Genomic DNA, 19137 nt, shown 5'->3' with positions numbered 1-19137 from the left:
CTCGTCCCCTCTCTTCTCTCTGTACCCCTGCCACCCCACCCCCACCTCAGCCACCATCCACCCCACTGTCCTTAAGTCCGGCTAATGGAGGTCTTTTGTCCACTGCCGCCACGGCAACAACATCAAAGAGCGTCAGTGCAGAAATGCGGAGCGCCATAAAAACACAGCGCCTTCGGAAAAAAACACACACACACACACACAGGGTCCACCGGAGGCCCTGCCAGATATTCATGATAGGACATTTGTGTGGGGAGGGAGTGAAGAAGAGACAGAAAGGAAGAAAGGAAGAAAGACAGGATAAAGGAAGAAAGAGAAAGGAGGCATGCTCTCACTGGTAAAACTTTGTCAGGCTGAATACCTGTCATTCATCATAATCAGGCTGCTCCCATCCCTGACGGCTGAGTCGCCCCCTGCATTTAATGAACACCGGCAGACAACAACAATATTAGCATATGATTGCATGTTTTATAACGTGATAATTAGCTCATAAACGAGACAAGGGGGCCGAGGCCGGAGAGGGCCCGCTGCCTGCTCTCTCGGCTGGCCGGCCAGGGGAAATGGATTGTTTGGTTTTATTGCGCCTGCACAAAGAACTGGGCAAGTGAATGTGCTTCTAAGGAGGGGGGCTTGGGGCATCAGGGCACGGTTTGTCCACAGCAGCTCACTTCTTGGGCGATGTTATGTCTGTCAAACTGCTCTCCCCTGTACATGACGGCGCTTGACAACATTGGTTTAACCTTTAAGCTTTAAAGAGCAGCTTGGTTAGATGCAACTCTCCTCTAGACTTGACAGATCTACAGATTTAACACCACAACAGTAAAATCCGTACACCAGGGGTCATATAGTGGGTTGTGTCTGCACATATGTTTTCTGTATAAGAATGCAAGTGTTTGTGGTAAGACTTGTATGTTGACGGCCCTTTGATGTCCATTATACACTATCTGCTGAACAGCTGCTCGTCTGATGCTGATACTCCACATACATTCCCATCTCACTCAAGCTCACTGTCTACCAATATTCGGGACACACCAAACTCCCTCAGATTCTCGCGCACCCCCCCCACCCCCCCCCCCACTCACTCGCTCACTAACCGAGTGTACTCTTCTCATACCCTCGTTCTCTCCTCTTGGCCAGAGGAGGGTAATGTTCAAGCTCCAGGTGCAGCTGCACCTCAGCTCCACAGACTCTGCTGCCTGTGCCCGCCAATAACCCCATGTGAGTTGTCCTCCTGCATTGTCTGGTCTGCGTGGGTGTGCATGCTATATTAAGCCCCACGACAGGAAGTGCTCCGAGAATACACGAATGGCGCTCGTGTTTACAGTGTATGTTTGGAGATTAGGAGCAGGCCACATCAAACACATCAAACGACCGCACCACCACTATTTAAAACGGAGGGAGAGAGAAAAATGCAGGGGCACAAGAATGAGAGGGGAGTCTGGCGATGGGTGGACGGAGGATTATGGCTTTCCCAGTCCTTTGCACTGTTTCAAGCAGATGAGTCAAGGGACAAACACAGAGACTTCACGGAAAAGAGCAAATCACAGAGCATACAAATATGAATGACACACAAAGGGCCTGGCCACAGAAAGCCCCCCTCTTTCTTTTTTATGGCATTTCTGAGGGATGTCTCTGAAGGATCTTAGGCTCACAGTCGGCTGAATAATCTTTGGATAATCCACTTTTTGAAGTCTCTTTGTAGGGTTCAGACTAACAGCCAGGAAACAGGTGACACTGTTCATTATCACCGTCGACCAGCCTAGTCACGCTCTTATGTTGTACTGGTCTATTCACCATACCCACATACACACTCTCTCTCTCTCACACACACATACACATGCAAAGGCCTTACTGGAACAAAAACAAAACTGCAAAGCTACTTCGTTGGTATTTACACCTCTAGACTCATGCACACACACAGTGCTTACCCTGAGCTGAGCACCCTCTTGCTTGCTTAACAGGTTTCATATTTGTTTGGGCTTTGAATGAAGTAATCTCTGCAATCAAAACCACAGCCTACATCGACACAAATTGTTAGCACAACTCTCCGGATGCATCCAACACACACACATACACACAAACAAACCAGCCTCTGGATGCCTGTAGGTGAGGTGATGGAAAGTTTATTTATAGAAGCCAAATCAGGGAAATCTTGTCTTTAAACAATAAACCCCACTTCACTCAGTTCCTGCCCTGACCACATCAAAGCAAATGCCACGGTCAAGAGGTCACTGCTGCACTCATACATGGAACTACAGGCCTATGATGAACACACACACACACACACACACATACACTGTTAGCCATCTTTCGAGACATTCCTTTCTCTTGTTTTGCACATTGGACCCCAATGCAATTGTGCTTTGATCTAAATGTTCTCGTATATTTTTGAACAAGGTGGACTTGGATATTTGTGTGCCAATAACAGGTGGATTTACATTTACGCGTCGACCAGGAAAGGCTTCCACAAAACACTCTGTTTGTAATCTGAGAAATTGACATTGAAGTTCTTGTAAGCCTCATTTAAGTCAATGTCAACATTATATTCAATGTTTTCTAACCATGTAAGCTGCAAAACAGCTTCCCATGTTAAAGCCAAGTGCATTTGTACAGCATGAACAAACGTCATTCCTTGGCTGCCTGTTGAGAAACTGTCCTCATCCAAATATAACAGCAAATTACAATGCAACACAATGGGATGGATTGCACATGTATTGAACTATGAATTCTACTTTCCGAAAGCTACTGTAGGAAAGACATTTTGGAATCCTAAAATATTCTTTTCGGCAAAAGATTCTGGTTAGGATTGTAGGACTTTGACAGATTCGTTTTTCAATTCTGGTATCAATCTTTATCACAGGCATATGTTTTCAGTATGCAAAATATCCAGAGTATTTTCCTCAGCTATATACCAACATACTTAAGCTTTATTGTATATATTGTGAAGGACAAGATGGAAATGTTAAACTGTTGGACCTCTACACTACACCATGGGTTGTGGCAGTGGAGTCACTGTCTAGGTCAAGCTGAAACTCCAAGAGCTGATCCTATTCTTCAGTGTTTGTTACACATCACCCCAACCCCTTTGGCCGAATGTATTGCATAGCTGATGTGTTTGTGTTCAAACACACACACACACACACACACACACACACACACACACACACACACACAAAGAAAAAGAAATATGTGAGATGGCTGATTGATCGCACGTCTAAGTGGTGTAGCCCTGAACCCTGGAGCTTTCTATTGCCTGCTGGAAATCACATCAGCTCTAACACATACTTGCAAACTCCCTCACACGTACAGCAGTCTGAGCACAGTAACCTGAATTTGTTCATCTCTACATGCTCTTTCAGTACTTAAATGGACTGTCTTCAATAGGAATCTGAGTTATTGCTAGATGTGTGTGTGTGTGTAGAGAGAGAAAACCTGAGATAGTACTAATGCACGCACTGTTAGTACAGTTTAGGTCAAATGGTAGGGAAAGCACTGACTTACAGGAGGGGCTATGTGGCTAATTATGGACCTGTAATTAGACCTGTGGCTAATTGGGTAAATTAATAAAATTAAAATGAGTAAAATTAATTTGGCAGGCTCAGCCGGAGACGAGGCCGTTTTCCCCTCATGTACATAGAGGCCATGAGGGACTGAAAAGGCCAGGTAAAAAAGACGAAAAGTATTGGGGAAAAATGCTGCCAAATGTGCCATTCTTCCAGATACAGCTTCCGGACAGACATAAGTGGCAACTGGTAAAGAGAGATAGCCATGATTATTAGCGGCGTAATTATTGGGCTAATACTGGACGTTGTAGCGTTGTCAACCTATTCGCAAGCAACATATTAAATTCATTAAAATATTAGCCTTTTTGTATCATCCAATATGGCGATTCATATACTTTGCAAATATTATGCAAATATGGATAACAAATCTCAAGCTTGATCTGTGTATGCAGTAGCCTAGGCCTAAAAACAAAAGTAGCCTCTGAGCAGCAGATCAGCCAGTCCCCCGCTGAAAATGATGAGCCCGAAATTAGCTATAACTAGACAAGTAGAAAGGATAATAGAGTTAACCATATGAATTAAAGTTATTTAATGTAAGAAAGAACAGTATATGACGGCAGTAGGCTACATGATCAACCTATATGCCTTGTTTGCTCAAAAGTGGGTGTAGTAAAGGAGTAAATCACCAAACAACAACATGATAGCTGACCCATGCAGAAAAAACATGTAAACAATAGTTCAATATGCCTCTTAGTGGAATTGTGGGATACATTTAATGCTTTATTTCTTCCTTCCTTTTTTTGTTAACTTATCAATCTATCCTTGTGGAATAGTGGAATATTGGTACTAATAAAAACTACAGGATAGTAAGAGCGGAACTGTTGTTTTATTTATCCAATTTCCACCACCACTAAAAAAGTGGGCCGGTCTTGGACCTGAAACTCCCGGGCTGAAAAGTGGCCCCACTCCGGCCCTGTTGGGGACACATCCCCAACTCCTGTTGTCACGATACCAACATTATTGTTTCAATACCAATACCAAGTGAAGAATCTCGATTTCGATACTTTTACGATTTGATTAAAATTTGATTTGGTTTGGGGGCCCCCACCACCTTGACGCCATCAATAATATTGAATATTGTGTGATCATTCACATCAGTGGCAATCGTTGAATTTGATTGACCCTCCACACACACACACATACACACACACATAGAAAGTGATGGTTGTCATAGGTTTCTATTTCATATTTTGGAATTCATATAAACTTTATATTGTTAATTATTTATAGTATTTTATGATCTGCATGATTACTAATAGCTAAACATATTTAGCAATTGGAATACATCATATTGATATTTAAATTATTAAACTACACTTGTCTTCAATATCATCACATTTGTGGTGTGTATCTGCCTGTCACTTTAAGAAGAACATGAACGCAATTAGCTTTCAGTCTCAAGGCTTTAGGTTAGTGGAAAATAGTTTTGCATAATGCAAGGATATGTGGGGATGATTCAATTCATTATGTTTGCTAGGCTATAAAATAAATGTACTCATGTGGTTAATGTTATTGTAGCAGTTTGTTTATGTCAGTTCTGACTGTCATAACTCATCAATGCTGTGTGACATTTATGGCATGTTGTGGTAGCTTACGAATGCCGTTTGGGGATTTTATTGTTAGTTGTTCAATTCAGTTTAGGTTGATGAGGGGAATCTTTTGGAAATTTGTGCCGCATTTAGTTTTGGGGACGATTGTATTTGGCTCCTCTTGTATCTCCATCGTCTTGGATCACATTTGTACTGAGGCTGATGGCTAGCTCAGCCATTTGTATAGCGTTTTGTATCTTCGCTGGTCAAACATTTAGATTTTTGGTTAGATTATGGGAGACTTCTGTGTGGAAGATTTTGTCGCTGGTGGCATCATGCGCTATAAGCTGGCAATATCAGCCCTATTCAGACGGGATTAGTTTTACGTGGAGAGGTGGGGTTAAGTAATTATTACCAGGGGGTTTAGTCCTGTCCGAATGTGTCATGTCATTAATTATTACGGACAATGTCAGTAGAAACTACGGAGACTTTTCCGCTATATACTGTTTAAAGGTGCCATGTGTAAGAATTGAGGTAAAAATATCCAAAAAATGAGCTACACTCATCAAAAGAATGAGAAGAAATAAGGGCGATGATGTCATTAAAAAAATGACAAGGTATAGTGCTGCAGAGATATCAACCTGAATTAGCATGCTAAATTACTAGCCACAGCCCGACAGGTGTCATAATACCAGTTTCGGCCATGGGAGGCGGTATGCGGGCAACATAACCGCCAGCCAAACTGCAATACACGTGTCTCGGTTGTTACTCTAGGGTAGACCAACTAACTTTCTGAAGGTATACTGCCCCCATCTTTTATGGAATGTGGAGTATGAATTGATTTTTTGCCGGACATTACACATGGCACCTTTAAACAGTTTTCCACTGTTTTTGAGCATGGAGGCACTTGAAGATCTAGACTAGAAATCTAGACGCACCCTAGCGGCAGCAAATGTGATTTGCACCCAGGGTAGTCTAGCAACTCTCCGTTGGCTTGTGAGCTGGAAAAATCAAACTTCGATCAGGCCAATCATATCATGTATAGAGTCGGTGGACGGGTGACGGCAGAGTTGCGACGGTTCCCCGTGAATTCCCTGCTACCTGGAAACAAAGAAGATGGATGCTGCTGCTGGTGAACAGTACGATACGAGTTAAGCTTTTTTTTTTAAGTTGGCAAAAGTTTGATTATCTAGGCAACTAGCTCCGCTGGTGGGAAAATGCATGGGACTCATGAGTTGTAGCTATCCTATTGCATGCAGAGGGAATTTAAAAGACAACCGTTTCCTGCCCCTCGGATTGAGTACTGCCTATGATGAGTTCCCAGACCCTACATCTTGATGTGTGTCTGGTTCGTCAGGCTAACTTGAAGAAGCACTCGGTAATAAATAATGCAAGGCAACCACAGGGAGATGATTTTGCCTGGAAAGGTAAAGTATAGGCTACCAGTCTAATTGACAAGGAGGGTGAATTTGTGTGATACTTATTGACATATGAGTGACATGACACTGTCATGAACGTGTCATAAACAAGTCATAAATGTTTATGACATAACGCTTCTGTCATGTGTCATTCGTTTTTTGACGTAACAAGTTAGGGTTAGGATCAGGGTAGGAATTTCAGGCGGCCACGACGGCGTTGCCTCTTGCGTTGGCCGTGAGGCCCCTTTGAAAATCAGAGGTTTACAGGCCACGGTGGCCTTGGTGCCCCCTTCTTTCAATATTCTGCTTTGCATCCTAGTAATAGCGATTTTTATTTAGCCTGTGGCCTGTCAAAATAATCTTAGCATTCACAGCGCAAATATTTAGTCTTTTACGCAGTGGAGAAAGTGACAGCGCAAGAAATAAAGTGCGTCCAAATTCACCCATTCATCTCAGTTGAACTACTCGCGAAGTAGCCTATTCATCACACAGACATCACAAGTATCACATGAAAGAGCTTTTTCTCAGCTTTTAAACGATGTTACCCGATAATTGCTGAGTTGAACGGTTCGCGAGAAAAGTACATAATAATTCAATATACATTCTACTGAAGGTTTTGCGTCCCATGATCTCCCAACCCATTCATCTCGGTGGAATACTTCACGAACCCTTCTTTTAACACACGTCAAACCATATATCAGAATAAACATCAGACCTTACCGAACACAAAGGTGTAAAGCAGTCCCCTGTACAGTTAGCCGTTCTAGAGTAATCCAGTTTTGAATTTGCAGTACATTTCGACATGCATGGATGTCTCCAAATTTGGGCTTTAAGTTTTACAATGTGTTTAAATTGTTCCACATGATTTCATAACGGGCCAAATACAAAATAAATGTTACAAATATCGCCTAGATATTGGTAAATCAGAGGACAGCTGACTGAGTTTGTGAAAGTAGGCTTAGCCTAATGATCACAAAATGCTAAGCATGCATCTAGGCTATTTGAGTTTCTTAAAGCTGAGCTGTGGTTAAATTGTTCAATACATGATTTTATAACAGGCCAAATATAAAATAAATGTTATATATAGCCTAGATATCTGTAAATATTAGATGATCAGATGATTTACAGTTCTGTGTAATATGTCATGTTTCATGTTTTTGTAATGTTTCATACAGTGATGCTGGTCTACTGCAGTGAATAGGCTAAATAAAACTTTGATCATTTTTATAGCCTACTACTGTATAGTTAACTTTGGCCTTGGTGCCCTGACATCTGGCCTTTGCGCCCCCCACCAAATATGCCCAACTGAAGGCCAAGTGGCCTTGCCCCCAGAATGGTGAAATTCCAAGCCTGGTTAGGATTAAGGTTGGGTTTAGGGTTAGGATTAGGGTTAGAGGTTAAGATTAGGGTTAGGGTTAGAATTCATGTCTCATGACAGTGTCACGTCACTCTTATGGTGATACTGTCAAGTGTTACCGATTTTGTTTTTCAGCTGTAACCTGTAGAATACCCGAGTGACTTTGAATGACTTTACCCCATGTCTTCACGTAGCCTAAAACTAATCCCGTCCGAATAGGGCTAAAGACAGGCTGATCAAACTTGCACTTGACTATGGGGTGGAGCTGCCAGAAGGCGTTAAAAAGCCAGCTTTAGTTAATGCACTGTTGCTTCACTTTGGAATTCCAGATGTGATCGTGGAGCAGGCCAGAGTCGCTGCTTCAAGAGTTAGTGAGCATGACTTGAGATTACTTGAGCTGCAGAGAGCGATAGCTCTACTGAAAGAGAAGCAGGCTCATATCCAGCTGGAAGAAGAACAGTTCATACAGCGGTGCAAACATGCCAGCCTGTGGTGGAGGCTTTACATGTAGCTGGCAATCTGGCTTGTTCTCCTGTAAACCCTGGCGCTAATTTAAACAAAAAAAACACACAAAAGATTTATGAGTATAAAAAGCATGAAATAAGAGTATTTGTTTGTTTGTATTTGTTTGTTTGTTTGTTTGAGAGGGGAAGGATAGGTTAGAACACATGGTAGGGTTAGGTCATGAACACCTGTCCACACCTTTGGCTCTCAATTAGTTTGGCAGGCTCAGTGGGAGCCAAAGCTGGTTTCTCCCTGGTGTTGCCACCATGCCAGTTTTTGGATTATTATAAATTGTGTTTTTGGATTACCTACCACCAAGTACAAATAAAACTGAACTGCTGAGAAACCAACGCTTAGGCTGGCCATAGTGCTGGTCTATTGGAGGAGCACTGGGCAGGGAGGATGCCACAGGTATGTGACCGCTCTCTGATGCTCCTGCCAAGCTGACATGCACACACGCACCTACTTCCAAGTTTGTGCACCACACGTAGGGCTAGCGTGTAGGGTAGCTGTTAGGTGATTCTGTGTGTTTTGGTTTACATTATGGTTGCGGTAGACTTTTAGTTTAGTTTTAAACAACCCCTAGACAGTTAGAGCATTTGGCCTGTGCCACATTGTAACAGCACACACACACACACACACACACACACACACACACACACACACACACACATAATGAGAGAGAGAGAGAGAAAGAGAGAGAGATACTGAATAAGTTATAACATGAGAATATTCCCTCAGAACAGTCAAAAGAAAATAAAGGACTCTGTGGGGACAGACTATTTAGTTGTTTATGTGTGTGTGTGTGTGTTCTGAGAAAGGCACGAGCAGAGAGGCAGCGAGATGACAGCAGTGAGGGACACATCTTTAGTAATTCACACCCAGCAGCCACTGAGACCACCCACCATGCGCCGCTCAGAGCAGACCAGTGGGGGAGAGAGAAGCCTGCAATCAGCGCTGCTGATGGGCTGGGTATCGGCTGTACACAGAACAAACTACTAATGCACTGTACATTCAGGTCCTGTTTACACGAATGGAAGACGCAGATATTTCCCTGCAGTTTGGCCTCTCATTTACAAGAAAACCCCGTTTTTGTCACAGAAAACAATTATTTCTAAAGACTCCGGCCAAAAGTCGAGATTTCTGATAATGCCGGTTATGTGTTGTCGGGTCAACTGGGAGAAACAGGGTTTTAGGTTCCCAAATGTTACCAGAAAATGCTTAACGTCATGTGAGCGCCCTATGTTTACAGTTGGTTCTTTGGCTACTGATCATGGATGCTATCAAGGTGGTACTCATTTTTGTGCAAACACTTTTGGCCTGTTTGTATTTGCAAATACAGTTAAAAAGAGAAATAGGAAGTGATGTGTTACTGTTGTTGCTATTTTCGGGATTCTGATTGGGTAACATGGGATCGAGCTTCTCCTTACACTGCCACCGACAGGTTTGGCATGCTCTTGACAGCATATATACACAGGGAAACTTCTCTGAAAACTGACAGGTGAGCACAATGTTATTTTTGAAAACGGAGAGGGTGAAATGTCCGTTTATGAGAATAGCCAGCCATGTATAAACTTAGCCTCAGTATAGACCCTTTCAACAAGAAAAACAAAAGCAATGCTTGAACGTTCTATTTTGTTCCCAATCTACTTCCGCTTCATTAAGATAACATAATGTTTAAAACGGAGGCCTTGTGGGAACAACTATGATGCTGATAATGGAACTCTCTTGAAACGGTCAATATCATTAGGCGAGGATCACATCAGCCGGCGGCAGCGCCAAACATAATGCAACGCTCAGACCATAATAAGTTTCATCTCGTTCCTAAGCAACACAAACGGTTTGTCAATTGAATACGCTCGCGTTGAAAGTTGAACCAAGTTCAACGCTCAGCTTGTTCAACGCTAGCGTTGCGCCAGCCTTGCCACCTTTCCGCTGCCAAACCATAGAGGCAAGGCAATTTTATTTATATAGCACATTTCATACCAATGGCAACCCAAAGTAGAGAACAATAGGAAACCTGCCGCTTGCCACTGGCTAATGTGATCCCCGCCTTATTTTATGTTCATTTATTACACGGCTCTTCAGAGTGCTGCAGAAAGTTCCATTCACATGAATGGGCCTTCCCAACGTTCGGTGGTCTGTTAAATCTATATAATCAACACTGTCAAAGGCAACGGGTTTCATATCACTCTGCAAGAAGTCTGTTCGCTTATTGCAATGGAATTTCATTGAAAGGGAAAGTAAGCTAGTAAGACGTTGCCACGCAACACCTGAACCTGTCAAGTTCTATCTGTGTGGCAAACTATTTATTTTGTCAGCGGAAACCACGAAACGGTAGCAAAATCCAGAGCCGGACAGTAACGGAGTACATTTACTTGAGTACAGTACTTGAGTACAGTTTTGAGGGATCTGTACTTTACTCGAGTATCATTTTTGGGGAGTACTCATGACTTTACTCAAGTACATTTGAGAGGCAAATATTGTACTCTTTACTCCACTACATTTCTATCCATAGCCATGAGTACCTGTTACTTCTTCTAAAAAAAAAAGGAAAAAGCAAAAATCTCGGAAACCCTCAATTTGTTGTTTCCCTCTCAAGCGTGATTGGATTGTGCAGGCACCACTGATTGGGCCAGCCAGCCATCACCTTCAGCTTTCCGCCAAAGTCAACTCCATGGTTAGATTTAGATAAGAGATCTAAAACCATGGATCTAAACAATGAATGAAGACATAACAGGTCCATCCGGGAATGTGCCAACCTGTGGCCCCACCTTGCCAGACTATTTCAATTTTCTGAACAAGTTAATGATAGTTTTCGCTTCAAGTGTTTTTGAAATACGTATTTGAAATACATGTATTAGAAATACTGCCCATCCCTGGCAACATGGTAAAAAGATATAAATGACTTGATTTTACTTTCAATTCCTTTTACATTCTCCAAGGTATTAACATTAACATTTTTCATAAATCCATGTAGGATGTTTCTGTACATAAATGTAAGCACTGTGGTAATGCAATATTTAGAAAATGTACTCTTGTACTCTTGATACTCAAGTACTTTTAAAAACAAGTACTTCAGTACTTTTACTTAAGTAGACATCTGACTGTTGTACTTTTACTTGTACTTGAGTAAAATTTAGCAAAGGGTATCTGTACTTTTACTCAAGTAATGAAGCTGTATACTCTGTCCGCCTCTGGCAAAATCATTTCTAACGACCCATTGTGTTAAGTTTCTTTTCTCGTTTTGGCAAGTAGCCGTGTAATAACGTCGGATAATGTATTGTCCGCCGGTAATTATCAGAAAATAAGCTGCGCGTCGGGGTTCTGTTCTCCCTGTCGGGACTTTCTGATAATTACCAGCATACAATACATTATCCCTTACTTGGTAGGTAGTGTTCACAGGTTGAATAAGCACATTACTGCATTGCACTTATCGGTGAATAATGAACACTCACTATTGTTGTAGTATATTGCTTGTACTCTTAGTGTTTGAAATATTTAAGGTAGTGCTTATGTAATGTAGGAGAGACTGGGATGTCTAGTGAATGAAGTTTAAGACAATAGTGTATTTAGACTAAACGGTTTAGGTCCACTTTCAGATTAAGTTGCTGATGGCCTACTTCAGGAGCACATATTTAACATTGAAAAACTACAGGTGACACTTTGCTGTTTTCACTTTCTGGTAAACTCTTGGTTCCAGTCTTAACTTACAAGCTGTCTAGAAGGTTTCTGATGTGGTGTAGACAAGGGCTACTTCTCATATTCGTTCATGTCAGTGTGTGTGTGTGTGTGTGTCTGTGTGTGTGTGTGTGTCATGAGCAAAGTGAAGGGCTTTCTCTGCTCAGCACTTGAGGCCCCACTGAAGCCCCTCACTTTGCTGCATCATTTTTGTTTTGTTTATGTTCGTGTGTGTGTGTGTGTGTGTGTGTGTGTGTCTGGGGACTGAGGGTGGGGGTGGGTGGGAGGGTGATGGCAGTTACGGGGTCAGAGGGAGCCCTGCTCCACCCTCCCTCTGATCCACTCTAATTAAAGGAGTCTGGGAGATCCTTAGGGCTTTGTCAGAGTCAAAGAGATCAGGCTCGCATCTACTGTTCTTTCAAATGACTGATTTCTGTTATTAATTATACTTCTTAAGTGCCTTTGAAGCCGGCGGCAGACCGTTCTTCATCGAGAAGACATCATGTCTGGCGGGAAAAAAAAGGAAAAGAGAAAGAAAACGAACGAACGGGAGAGAGAGAGAGAGCGAGGGAAAAAGAAAAGGGAGAGAGAGAGAGAGGGAAAAAAGAAAAAGAGAGAGAGAGAGAGCGAGGGAAAAGAAAAGGGAGAGAGAGAGAGAGAGAGGGAAAAAGAAAAGGGAGAGAGAGAGAGAGCGAGGGAAAAAGAAAAGGGAGAGAGAGAGAGAGAGCGAGGGAAAAAGAAAAGGGAGAGAGAGAGAGAGAGAAAAAAGAAAAGGGAGAGAGAGAGAGAGAGAGAGAGGGAAAAAAGAAAAAGGGAGAGAGAGAGAGAGCGAGGGAAAAAGAAAAGGGAGAGAGAGAGAGAGAGAGCGAGGGAAAAAAAGAAAAGGAGAGAGAGAGAGAGAGCAAGGGAAAAAGAAAAGGGAGAGAGAGAGAGAGAGAGAGAGAGAGAGGGAAAAGAAAAGGGAGAGAAGAAGTGGAGTCTCTGGCTGCGAGCAGCGTGAGTGCGCTGTGGCTTATTCCATCATTATTATCCGTCTGTCTCATTGTATCAGCCGGGCTGCAGCGCCCCATCCCTCAGCGCACACACCAGCGGCTGACGTCAGCCCCAGCGCTGGCATCTCAAACAGACCGTTGGACGCCGCACACAGGCGCTTGTTTGAACTGCGAGCGCCGCCCCGAGCGCAACTCTGAGGGGAGAGACCACAGAACCACAAATAATGCCTTACAGCCTGACCCCCCTCCTCACCAGACACACACACACACACACACACACACACACACACACACACACACACACACACACACACATATCCACACAACTGTCAGTAAAACTCTCTTCGTCAGTCTGTCAGTCAGAGAGAGTTGCCTCTGAGCAGAGACTTGAGTCGTGTCGAGCTGACAGAGTGCTGTCCATATGAAAAACACACGGCATGAACTGCACATGCAATAGGCTAACTGCTAACATGCGCAAGCTCCCGTTTCTGTTGTTCACTTTGAAATCCCAGTTTTGATTGAGTCCTCATAATGTGTGTTTGGCCAGGACGATGTGTGTCGCTCCGACTTCAGAGAGTGCCAGCAGCCGACTCCGAAAGAGCAGGAAGAGGAAGTGGATTCCAAGAGCCGAGAGAGACACGGACAGATGAGAGACATTAGTGGGACGGATGGACAGAGCGTAAAATCCGCCACAGATGAGCTGTGTCACAGGAGACACATGTCTCGGAAGAGCAGAGACCTAAGGGTCAGGAGGATGCAGGGGGACAGCCGTGGGACGGACAGACATGAGGAGGGAGACGTTAAAGACAGGAAGTCAGGGGGACGTTCGTTACCTCGTAGAGCGTAGCGCCGGGGTCGTCCATCCTCAGGGTGCCCGGAGCGCCGCCTGTACAGTACACGAGAGAACAGAGGAAGAAGAGAATTCAGGAAGACAGAAGCCAAGGAAGGGGGGGCAAGGGAGAGAAAGAGAGGAGGGGAGTACTGGGTGTGTGACCTGGGGGCTTGTGAGAGGCCAGAGAGAAGAGCCACATGTCTGTGACCAGAGAGAGAGAGAGAGGGGGGAAAAGAGAGAGAGAGAGAGGGGGAAAAGAGAGAAAGAGTGAGAGAAGAGAGAGCACTGGCTGCCAGGCTCGAGGAATCGGAGGGTGGCACCAGTGGCACGCTGAGATGACAGGAGGAGACGGGGCAGAGGACTGGCACGGAAGACGGCAGTTGAAAGGCTCGTCCTCCCCGCGCCTCTCCTCTTGTTTTCCGCTGGCTAGACACTTCTCAGGACACACTGGCTTTCATCCTCCACCACAGGCCAGAGACACACATCAAAACAGCTCTGTGCCAAAGTGGCGAAAGACTTTTTAATTCCACACAAACCCAAATTTGAAAGACTTAATTACAGAAGGGAGGACCAGCCCTTGTTTAAAATTACACTTACAGTAAGACGCTCAGAGGAAAGGCACCCTTCATCATTGGACTTTATTTATATATATTTTAAGGTTGTTTTGTTCTGAAGAATGTCATTGACTCGGTTGTGGTTAGAGTCTAGTCAGGATATGCACCCTCCGTGCCCACACACACACACTCTGTGGACTTGGACAACAACACTTCATGCACAGGCACCATCAGTTGTCACTTTAAACATATGTTTTGTGTGGTTCTATCACCTGTTTTTTGCAGTCTGTGTTTGTGTGCGTGTGTGTGTGCGTGCATGCGTGCAGTGGGACTTACAGAGGCTAAACTGGATCTGAGGGTCAACAAGATGATTCCTCACAAATTGCTTCAAGTTGCCAACTGTAAAGACAAAAAAAGGATGTAAATAGTTCTAAAGCCAACGTCAGAGAGAAAAGCACCATCACACATATATACTCAAGATCAGGGTCTATGTCACATGTTTGTCCATCACTGTCCTATTCCTTTGACCACCTGTAACTGCTGACCAGTGTTTTTAGAGAGCTTGTTACTAGAGCTATATCTACTCTTAGTAAGATGCACAAATAGCATTGTATCAGTGTGTGACATAATACGCGTGTAAGTGAGGTTATTATGTGTGAGTGTCTAGGTTCTATAGGAGCCATCTGTGATTGTAAAATGTGTTGTGTGTGACACATGACTGCTTTGTTAACCTGTGCTGCATCTCAAGTCTGTTGTTTTATGATAACATACTTTCTAATTGAATTCCTACTCTTACCTGATTGCAGGTCAAATTGAGTTATTGTCAGTCTACTGTTTTGGATTGGAGGACTTCACAAGTGTGTGTATGACACTAGTGTGTATGTCTCAAAGTGTGTGAGTTATTGTGAGTGTGTTTTTGTGTGATAAAAGTCAGTGTGAGTGTTGACACGTGTGGCGCGCCGTCCGGCGCAGACTGTCTGTCAGACAGTATGTCTGCGCCGGAGGAAAAGGTGGTCGGGTGGTTCGGAGGAGCAGCAGAGTCCTCGCCGAGGAAGAGCCCAATAAAACCAAACCACTGCTAAACGGACCGACGACGGCAGACGTCACAAGGCAGACGTGCGCGGCGACCCAAAAGCATTTGATGTCCCACCCAACTCATCATCTGTGTCTTTCCTCTCCGCTGCGTCCTCGGCCCCTCCCTGTTTGCCTCTCTCTCTTTCTTTCTTTCTTTCTTTCTTTCTTTCTTTCTTTCATATATTCTTTCTTTCATTCTTTCTTTCTCTCTCTTTCTTTCTCTCTTTCAGCGCTTCTCCCGCCTGCCACTCACAGATGGGGATAGTGGGATTCCATGAGGTATGAGGGGGGGGGGGGGCGAGCGGAGAGGAAGTGAAGGGAAGAGGTGATGAAAGAGAGGGGATGTGTGGGACATGGAGAGAGAGAGAGCGATCAGGCCAGCATTTGGTTAGTGGGATTTTCAGCTGGCATGGCTTCATTCTCTCTCTCCCTCCCTCCCTCTCCCCCTCTTTTTCTCCTCTCTTTCTCCCTCTCCCTCTCACTTCTCTGTGGTCCTGGGTCTCCCTGAAAGGAATCATTCACTTTCCTAATGGCTGTGCTTTTAGCCCAGGTCCCAGCATGCTTCAGGAGAGTTATTTTACCGCTCAAACGTTGAAAAATGACTCAGAGAGGGAGCACGATAAAACGACCTTCCGCCGATGCCCACTCCCTACGCAAAGCAAAATAAATCCTCGGCCCTTGGAAAAAAAGAGCAGCTCCGGTACCGTCTGCTGAGTGTCCAAAAGAGTCGCACGTCTGGCTTTGGGTAAAGGCTTCTCTACACACACCGATGTTTCATTGTTTGTGTGTGTGTGGAATGGACACATGTTGTTTGGCTGGGTGGTCCAATTGCTATTTGAAGCATTTCTGAATCAACTCTGAGAGTATAAACATGTAATAATAGGCTATTTACCAGTAGCAAAATACATCCATCACAGACTTGATGAGATATACACTTGTGTACCCTAACATCCTTGCTGTTAGATGTCCTCTGTATGATTTCCAGTCGGCCAAAGCTTGTAGTCACCTCATTTAGGACATTGCATGCTTCAGTTACCATTCCAATCGGATGAACGTGTAAACACCTTATGTATCAGTCTGTGTATGTGTTTGTGGTTTTCTGAACGTCAGTGAATGTTTATGTCTCTCTGTCTGTTGTTTTGCTTGTTTTTCACTCTCTTTGTGTGTGTGTGTGTCTGCATGAGTGTTTGTGTGAGAGAGAGAGAGAGAGACTGAAAGAGACTGAAAGGCCGCATGGTCACTGGTGCCGTTGGCATGTGTGCGAGCTCTTGACTGGGTTTGCTTAGCACTCCACTGCCTGTCACGCAACACACAGCTGGCCTACAGAACACATACACACTGAGACACCACCGTGGCCCAAACAACTGCAGCCTCCCCCAAATGTGTGCCCCACCACAGCCAGAGGGGTGCCTGTGCGGCGCGGACACAAACCTCACCTGTCTCCAATGGACGGAAGAGTCCCTGCAAAACATGTCTGTCAGGAAAGCATACTCTGATAACCACCTGCAGACACACACACACACACACACACACACACACACACACACACACACACACACACACATACAAGCACGCTGTTTAGAACAGCTGAATTAAATCACATTTTAGGGATACTTTTCTTTGTCTCACAGAAAATGCTCTTTTTGAGATCTGACCTGTTTCTTTTAAAACCCCCCTTAGGAGAAATAAGGAGCAATAAGAATAGATGAGAAGAATAAAAAGAGTTTTTTGAAATCTTCTCTTGTCTCAAGCACAATTCAAGTCCAATTTGTTTTCTTCTTAATCTATTCTAAATGCTCCTTATTTCTCCTAAGGGGTTTTTAGGAGAAACAGGTCCGGTCTCAGTTCTCATTTTGCTTTCCTATGGCTATGATCAATCTGTTCCACAGCACGTGTTACCGTGTGGTACCTTTGGGTAGCGCTGCATCTGCTTGATCACGTTATCCTCTCTCAGTGCTGAGGTGAGCAGGGGGGCCTCATCCAACGCTCTCCTGCACACAGGTCAAACAGATCAACTCACCTTTCACTCACAGACATCATCATAAACACAATAAATAATCTTTCACCCAGAGCCTGTTAAAATATTTGGAGCACATGCATGCCTTAACATGGAACCCCTTTCATTTTTCCCATACCACACCATTTACCAGCTTTTACACATTTATGCTAGAGTGCATCACATGTTTAACACATGCTCTTACATGAAGCACAAGAAGTATGCAAAAATGTTCTTGGGGCATGGAAGTAGCATAGGAAGACAGTGTGCTTTATTGTGGAAGTTGGCACACATTATCGAAAAATAGCTTTACATCTCTAATCATTGAGTGTTGCACAATAAAATGATTGATTAGCCTGTGAGTCCAAACAAGAGGGCTGGTCTTCTTAGTGGTTACTGGTTAGTCAGATTTTCCATTTGCTGATTATAGGGGTCTGTGGCACTCAGAAGCATTCTGTTTTGTTAGAATATCTTCACTGTGTATTTCAGTATAACATTTTCTCAGTTAAAGGGATATTCCACCATTTGGGGAATTACACTCATTTTTCACCTCCCCTTGAATTAACAATTGATTTTTACCTTTCTCCAGTTCATACAGCCGTTCTCTGAGTCTGGCGATACCACTTTTAGCTCTAGCCTAGCATAGATCATTGAATCGAATTAGTCCATTAGCATCTTGCCTGCTAGCATCACGTTTAAAAGTGACTAAGATTTCCGGTAATTTTCCTATTTAAAGCTTGCCTCCTCTCAAGTTAGAAAGTGTAATAAGACCAACGGAAAATCAAATGTAGCGATTTTCTAGGCTGATTTGACATGGAACTATACTCTCATTCAGGCGTAATAATCCAGTCACTAACCGATTCGTCTGCTGCAGCTCAACCTTGTTGCTGGAAGTTAGCCTACAGGGACTATTCAGGTGCTGCATGATATCATTATCATTATCATTAAGATATTGATGTTGAAATGTACCCCCCCCCCCACACACACACACATACACAGGTATACCCCCCCCCCACACACACACACACACACACATACACTCCAATGCCAAACATGGGTACTGCATGGGTCCAACATGGGCAACCCAAATTAGGCTAGAGGGCTTACAAACATGGGTAGTTTTACAGGTACTACATGGGTCCCACATGGGCAACTCAAATGATTATGCACGGGCTACAAATGGGCTTACCGAACATGGGTACTGCATGGCAGACCCGGCGGCAGACACAAATTCATGGACGGGCATTACACCTTTCCAGGGGGGGCACTGGAACTTAAATTGATCACGGTAGTTTAAGCTTACACTTGACAAAACATTCCAATATGAAAATGTAGATCCAACTGTTGTAAAATGGTGCAGTTGAGACTGGAGCTAGTCATATAAAAAAAAAAAATACAAAAATAAATCCGCAGATAAAACCAAAATCCTCGTTCATTTGCTAATCACTTTCAGATAGAGTGTTAGGGAGTTAGCCCCGAAGTTACGGATAACTTCGGCCCTGGAGTGGTAAGCTTCCTGTTCTCCGACTAGGTCAGAAGAAAAAAACTGTAAAGGTTAACGCTATCAAACAAACCCAGAAACTACTAGGTAACTACTGATATGAGATATAGCCTACCAAGTGAAGCCGATAAGCTATATT

General features: G+C 43.8%; 1 protein-coding gene across 4 annotated transcripts in view; it reads right to left on the bottom strand.

The window, feature by feature from the left end:
- The window catches only part of LOC125296158 (tether containing UBX domain for GLUT4-like), a 41914-nt gene that overhangs the window by 14202 nt on the left and 8575 nt on the right, over positions 1-19137 (bottom strand). For all 4 annotated transcript variants that reach the window (XM_048245876.1, XM_048245874.1, XM_048245875.1 and 1 more), the window contains 4 exons: positions 17411-17492; positions 16938-17004; positions 14764-14826; positions 13875-13927 (listed from right to left, as the gene is read on the bottom strand). In XM_048245876.1, coding sequence (XP_048101833.1) covers positions 13875-13927; positions 14764-14826; positions 16938-17004; positions 17411-17492 — 265 coding nt within the window. The remainder of the gene's footprint in view (positions 1-13874; positions 13928-14763; positions 14827-16937; positions 17005-17410; positions 17493-19137) is intronic.

Source organism: Alosa alosa, chromosome 6, assembly GCF_017589495.1.
Source record: "Alosa alosa isolate M-15738 ecotype Scorff River chromosome 6, AALO_Geno_1.1, whole genome shotgun sequence".
Taxonomy (NCBI): Eukaryota; Metazoa; Chordata; class Actinopteri; order Clupeiformes; family Clupeidae; genus Alosa; species Alosa alosa.
This window is presented reverse-complemented; position numbering and strand designations above follow the sequence as displayed.